The sequence below is a fragment of the Myxocyprinus asiaticus genome, chromosome 3 (genome assembly GCF_019703515.2).
Source record: "Myxocyprinus asiaticus isolate MX2 ecotype Aquarium Trade chromosome 3, UBuf_Myxa_2, whole genome shotgun sequence".
Lineage (NCBI taxonomy): Eukaryota > Metazoa > Chordata > Actinopteri > Cypriniformes > Catostomidae > Myxocyprinus > Myxocyprinus asiaticus.
Window position 1 is genome coordinate 1007535 of NC_059346.1, and position 7466 is coordinate 1015000.

A 7466-nucleotide genomic window follows, 5' to 3' on the forward strand; every position below is an offset into this window, starting at 1 on the left:
GGTTTGAGAAGTGCTACATTGAATCCTGTTTCTTCACATCTCTGTTCGTTTGTACTTGATTTCAGAGCCTCCGATTGGTCAGATGCGTCCGCCGCATGGTAGCGTGACCCCGCAGAAGAACAGTAACCTGCTGGTCATCATCGTTGTTTCCGTGGGAGCCGTTACCGTGGTAGTGGTGGTCATCGTCGCGTTGATCTGCACACGACGCTCATCTGCGCAACAGAGGAAGTGAGTTCAACTGTCTTCTGTTTTGTTTGTTTTTATTGCTGTCTTTGTCTTTGAACGTGTTTTTCTGAAGACATGTTTCCAGTTTTCATACCTCAAACATTCCTATCCCACAGATTCAGCATCTTGCTTCAAAATCAGGATCTAGCATTCAATTATGCTGTGGTAAAAATGCTCAATAAAATGCGAAAGGCTTTGTGAGTAAAATCAGTGCTTGATAGACTGAAGTTCACTGCTGGTGTGTTATTAAACTACTCTATAACAGGCCACAGTGTGCAGTAAACACTAGCAATGATGTTAGGCAACATGTCATTTAATCACATGAGATGCCAATGTGAGTGTTCATAATGTCAGATTTAAGGATATTGATGCATCTTACAATGATGATATCCCAGCAGTTAAACAATTTAGCTGAAGAGTTATATACACTGGTGGCCAAAAGTTTGGAATAATGTACAGATTTTGCTGTTTCGGAAGGAAATTGGTATTTCAGTTCACCAAAGTGGCATTCAGCTGATCACAAAGTATAGTCAGGACATTACTGATGTAAAAAACAGCACCATCACTATTTGAAAAAAGTCATTTTTGATCAAATCTAGACAGCAGCCATCACTCCAACACCTTATCCTTGAGTAATCATGATAAATTGAAATAAAGAAAGAGTCAGTGATATACAGTATAAATACACACACACACACACACACAAATTGACACACGAGTCCTGCAGAAAACACAACATCATTATGTTTCAAAATAATGTCTGTCATATTTGTCTGTGTGAGTGTGTGTGTGTGTGTGTGTGTGTGTATTTTTACTGTACATCATTGACTCTTTCTTTATCGGTCTGTGTCTCTGTACCTGCAGGAAACGTGCGACTCACAGCGCCAATAAGAGGAAGGGCAGTCAGAAAGACCTGCGACCTCCTGACCTCTGGATCCACCACGAGGAGATGGAGCTGAAGAACATGGAGAAGCCCTCGAGCGCCGCCCCCTCCGGCCGTGAGTCACCAATCCAGAGCGTCCAAGAGATCGCCCCTGTTAGCCACAGCCAATCAGAGAGCCAGATGGGCAGCAAGAGCAGCCACTCAGGTGAGAGTTCAGTCAAGTGTCTGTACAGCAGCGTGACCTTGTGTAGTTTTGTTGATGTTTTTTGAGGATGAGTTCGTGTCCATGTTAACATCTGTCTATTTCCACCAGACTGGTTTCTAGTGTCCACCACTACTGAGAGACAGATGAATTTGTGTCAAAATAGCTGAGACCCATGTTTGAGACTCGACCCATTAGTTGATGTATAGGTGTTAATCAATATCAGTTTCTGGTGTATTTGTGTGTACATGCGTTGTTGAAGGTCATTTTGTTCTTCAGGTGCAGACGTCGATGAAGCTTCCAGCAGCATTTCCACATTAGAGCGATCGTTAGCCGCCCGCAGGGCAACACGCAACAAGATGATGATTCCCATGGACTCCCAACCCAGTAACACACGTGAGGAACATATAGATACAATGTCCATTTATATGCATGTAAAAAAACAGCTCATTCCAGGGTTTTTGCAAAAAGCAGCATTCTGAAACATTATGTAAATTCAAACACTGCTTTCCTTACACCATTTACATGGTTTAAAATAAGCTGCTTTCATGCCATAAGCAACTTTCCACAATACACAGATTTTTGGTGTCCATGTAAACCAGTTTACTGTTGAAACCTCTGAACAACCTTAGAAGCTGGAACATTGTGCTTTCACTCATTTGAGGTCAACAGTGACCATGAAATGCAGTTGAATTAGGGTTTGGATTACAACAGCAGGTTTTGAAAGGGTATGACATTTAAATAAGGCTGAATCGCAATGAATCTCAAAGCAATCAAAGGCATTAGAGGTCTTAATAAGTAAATATGTGTTTTAATTCTACATGTTACGTGAAGAAAATTTTAGCAGCGTGTCAGTAGACATTTACATTGATGATCATTTTTGATTATTTTGATTATTTACAATTGCAAGAATGTCATTGCACCACAAATCAATTAGATGTTCTTAATAGATTTTGCTACGGTGTTCTGACTGGTTTCAAGAGTGTTCAGGGTGGTTGCTAAGATGTTCTGACTGGTTGCTAGGGTGTTCAAGGTGGCTGCTAAGATGCTCTGACTAATTGCTAGGGTATTCAGGGTCGTTTCTATTGTGTTCAGTGTTGTTGCTAGAGTGTTCAGGGTGGTTTCTAGAGTGTTCAGGGTGGTTGCTAAGATGTTCTGACTGGTTGCTAGGGTGTTCAGGGTGGTTTATAGAGTTTTCAGGGTGGTTGCTAAGATGTTCTGACTAATTGCTAGGGTGCTCAGGGTGGTTGCTAGAGTGTTCAGGGTTGTTGCTAGAGTGTTCAGGGTGGTTGCTAAGATGTTCTGACTAATTGCTAGGGTGCTCAGGGTGGTTGCTAGAGTGTTCAGGGTTGTTGCTACGGTGCTCAGGGTGGTTGCTAGAGTGTTCAAGGTGGTTTCTAGAGTGTTCAGGGTGGTTGCTAAGATGTTCTGACTAATTGCTAGGGTGTTCAGGGTGGTTGCTAGAGTGTTCTTACTGGTTTCTAGAGTGTTTAAGGTGGTTTCTAGAGTGTTCAGTGTGGTTGCTAAGATGTTCTGACTAATTGCTAGGGTGTTCAGGGTGGTTGCTAGAGTGTTCATGGTGGTTGCTAGAGTGTTCTGACTGGTTTCTAGTGTTCAAGCTGGTTTCTAGAGTGCTCTGGTGGTTTCTAGGGTGTTCTGACTGAGTTCTAGGGTGTTCTGGGTGGTTGCTAGGGTGTTCAAGGTGGTTTATAGAGTTTTCAGGGTGGTTGCTAAGATGTTCTGACTAATTGCTAGGGTGCTCAGGGTGGTTGCTAGAGTGTTCAGGGTTGTTGCTAGAGTGTTCAGGGTGGTTGCTAAGATGTTCTGACTAATTGCTTGGGTGTTCAGGGTGGTTGCTAGAGTGTTCTGACTGGTTTCTAGAGTGTTCAGGGTGGTTGCTAAGATGTTCTGACTAATTGCTAGGGTGCTCAGGGTGGTTGCTAGAGAGTTCAGGGTTGTTGCTAGAGTGTTCAGGGTGGTTTCTAAGATGTTCTGACTAATTGCTTGGGTGTTCAGGGTGGTTGCTAGAGTGTTCTGACTGGTTTCTAGTGTTCAAGGTGCTTTCTAGAGTGTTCAGGGTGGTTGCTACGATGTTCTGACTAATTGCTTGGGTGTTCAGGGTGGTTGCTAGAGTGTTCTGACTGGTTTCTAGTGTTCAAGGTGCTTTCTAGAGTGTTCAGGGTGGTTGCTACGATGTTCTGACTAATTGCTTGGGTGTTCAGGGTGGTTGCTAGAGTGTTCAAGGTGGTTTCTAGAGTGTTCAGGGTGGTTGCTAAGATGTTCTGACTAATTGCTAGGGTGTTCAGGGTGGTTGCTAGAGTGTTCTGACTGGTTTCTAGTGTTCAAGGTGGTTTCTAGAGTGTTCAGGGTGGTTGCTAAGATGTTCTGACTAATTGCTAGGGTGTTCTGAGTGTTTGTTTACTGTCTCAAGTAAAAAGTGTCTGTGATATTCTGCTCTCTAGATCTGAATGTAGTCCCTCCTTCAGTGTAAGTCTATAAGGGGTTTGTTCAGGTGATCTGTTAAAATAAAGTACTAGTAAAGTAACTGCATACCATTCCTCAACAACACACATGATTTGATGGATCATTCATGTCTGGAACACAAACTAAGTTTAAAATTTAAGTTTAATCTTAATTTTCAAATCAGTATGAAGAATACTAATAGTTAGAAAACAGCACAAACTAAAATGAGTTGCTTCAGGACATCGGTGTGTGTTGTCAGGTGTTGTTCAACTTTGATATGAATATGAATATTGTGGTGAACTAGTTGCTTTTTGTGGCTTTGATAACATGCCTTTGAGTCAGGACGTGTTGTGGGCAGTATTGTTTTTTGTGGTTTGCGAGAGGTTTATGTGAATACAAGCGTTTCGGCGTCACTGCCTTTAGATTTTTCATATGCTGCGTTGTGAAACTTTACAAACGATTTGTTCCTTTGGGAGGCACATTTGATGCGCTGCAGGTTTGAGTTCAGACAGGTTCAGATCTGAACAGCCGTCAGTCACATGATCCCTCCTCTCTGACCCCCCGCTGTCTAACCCTCACTGAATCCTGCAGGAGACAGACGAACGAATATTGTACGACCTCCTTACGACATGAAAGACTCCTCACATCTGTGTCCTCCGGGAAAATGAGGGAAGAGGAAGCGCATGTGTACGGATGGAATAACGATTGGAGAAATGGAAATCGCTGGGAGGAAGTGTCCCTTTTTTTTATGGGCATTTAGGAGATGGATGAGATATGGGTATCGCCTCAGTGAAAGAGTTGAGATACACGAAAAAGAGAGATGGAGCTGTTGCATATTTAATGAACCCTCACTAACAAGGCCTTCAAATGTGAATGATGAAGAGGAATATAGTCACACTCTTCATGCAAACACTCTGTTTAGGCAGAAGTTTGGTTTGAATTAGGGGTAATTAAGCATATGACCAGAATCGTATATCACAGTAAAAATCACACTATAGTTATTTTTTGGTGAAAATTGGTTTATATTTAATAATAATCATGAATATGTAGTAATGCCTATTTTTTTGGAAGCTCACCATTCTCACATACTGTGAACTAATTGCAAAAAATTGGTCTAATTTTTCAGAGAACCACCCAAATAAAAAATAAAAAAAGACTCCAGTTACTCATAAATATTGTATTTGTTTATAATCTTATGATAAACAGATTTTGTTTTTGTTTTTTTTACATTTGGTCCTAACCAAATGTCTCTCCAAAATCAAAAGAAACAAAATATTGCTGCAAGCAGCAATTACGGGGCCAAGCACACCGATGGCATGTACGGAAATATCATTGGACATCAGTGATTATGACTTTAAGAAAGCAGCATAAAAAAACATGCTTAAATTAAAATACAATTAAATATAACTTTTGACGAAGAGATGGCGCAGTAACCAAATTTACATGGTGAGGTCAGGGTGTGATCCTAGGAGGAGTTCGAAAAAGTAGGTTTTCAATTAAATTAAATATGGTGAACAGGAAGTATGACCGACCATGGCGAATTTGGTATCAGCATATTCGGCATGACCGAATGAATCTAAAGAGAGCAGAGAAAGTACAATAAATAATCAAATGTTATAAGCATTTTTAACTTTTGATCAGAAGATGGCACTGGCCCAAAACTTTATAGGTACCCTCAAGGCATAGTGCTGATGATGCATACCAAGTTGCGTAATGGTATGCCAATGTATTTGTAAAATACAGCATTTACTGCAAAATTCAAAATGGCCGACATCCAAAATGGCTGATATAGAAAAATTAGCTGTCATTTGACTCGTTATGCCCCACGGAATCTAAAGAGACCAGCCTCATAATTTTATGCCAAACTGTTTAGAAGTTATAAATAGCAAAAATAGACATTTTTCATGTGTCGAAACTGTGCAGGTACCCTCAAGTCATGATGGCTATGACATATACCAAGTTTCGTGTCAATATTTCAAAGTGTTGCAAAGATCCAGCCTCACGTCCATTTTTGCGTGCTCGCCATCAAATTCGTCAAGAATGGTTTGGTCTATCAAAAAGCTTTTGGTAACTTTTTGTCCGTGGTTTGCCTAGATGATACATGACCAAGTTTGTGCAAATTGGACATATGGTCTGGGAGGAGTTTGAAAAAGTAGGTTATTCAGAAAATTAAAAATGCCAGAAAATCTAGTCAGACGGAAATGAAATCTGTGGTATGCATTCGACTCGGCATGAGTCAAGGAATCAGAGGAAAAATCCCTCTGACATATAATTTTGATTCTAGGCCTTACGGTTAAAAAATGATAATCATAAATTTGAGTGAAACTTTAAACAGTTGGTGGCGCTAGAGGGTTTAAATTAAAGACCCCAAATTTTGGTTAGTTATAGTTCGGCATGTCCTCTATCAATGTGCCAAATTTCACAACTTTCCTATGTACGGTTCTACGGGCTTCCATAGACTCAATGGCGGAAGAAGAAGAACACTAACAAATACAGTAGGTGCCTACTCACTTTTGGTGCTTGGCCCCTAATAATAAATGATATTTTGCATAAGAAAATGAATCCTATTTTTAGGGCCATTAGGATTTTTGTACATTCATGACATTTACGCACATTTTACCCCCCCCCCCATTCTCATTACCAAATTGTGAAAAGAAAAAAAAACGTTATATATTATTTAAAGTGTAAAGTATATAGCTTCCAAAAAAAAAACATCGGCACACCACAGCTCCAAAAATAAAAGTATATATGCATTAAAGAGTACTCTCTTGGTATTGCCATTCATTTTTGCTCATTTGAATTTTAAAAAAAATATACAGCAGCATCTGTAATATACATTTTTACTGTAATATAGTAAAATAAATGACATTTTGTGACAATAATGAGAATCATCATTTAAAACAATGGAAATAGTGAAAGTAAAATGTCCGGTTATGACATTTGGAGGTTAAAATGTGCTTCAGTGTCCTGAAAATCTTAATGGTCCTAAATGTTGGCTTCATTTTCTTTATAAAAAAATATTGTTTTATAGCGGAAATTATTCTTCACATTTCAATTTCTCTAAACCTCGTCCCGAGGCCCCTTGTTCAATGCTGCTGCTGTGAATCGAGAATGTGCTTCTGAGAAATGTACTCTGAATGAAAGCAGCTGACGGCAGTAGCCAGAGGTGCACGATTCAGAATCATGGTTGTGTTTTATCATGGATGTGCTATTGGAGATTAGACTAACTTCATCTTTTATTTAACCTCCTTTTGATTTGTAACTAGTAGCCCCTAAGCTGCTAATTTTTTTCTTTTTCTTTTTTTGAGTAAATATTTCTCCTAAAAATGTATGTCCTTATATGTGGACAGCAGGACTAAGTTGTGAAATCTTAAATAATATTAAGTTACAGAAAGTCAGATTTATTTAATCAAATAGTTTATGATGTGTCCAGGAGTGTTGATTATTCATGTTTTTGAGATGTTACAGACATTACATCAGAAATTATCATAATTAATTCTGATTTAAAGTAATGTCCAGCATCATCCAATCACTGTCAACCATGTTAAAATAAAATGATACATTATAAATTCTGAATCTATGTACTGATTATCATTGTCACATGTCTGTCAAACATGTTGAGTGATCCAAACATCATCTGCAGCCTGAAACTGAACTTTTGATCAGATTTTAGGAGTGAATGCACTTAACTGC

General features: G+C 39.4%; 1 protein-coding gene across 1 annotated transcript in view; it reads left to right on the forward strand.

Moving 5' to 3' along the window:
- Window positions 1-7466, forward strand: part of dcc (DCC netrin 1 receptor) — a 307139-nt gene that overhangs the window by 265442 nt on the left and 34231 nt on the right. Inside the window, exons 25-27 of the mRNA XM_051679498.1 lie at window positions 66-228; window positions 1090-1313; window positions 1590-1706. Coding sequence (XP_051535458.1) covers window positions 66-228; window positions 1090-1313; window positions 1590-1706 — 504 coding nt within the window. The remainder of the gene's footprint in view (window positions 1-65; window positions 229-1089; window positions 1314-1589; window positions 1707-7466) is intronic.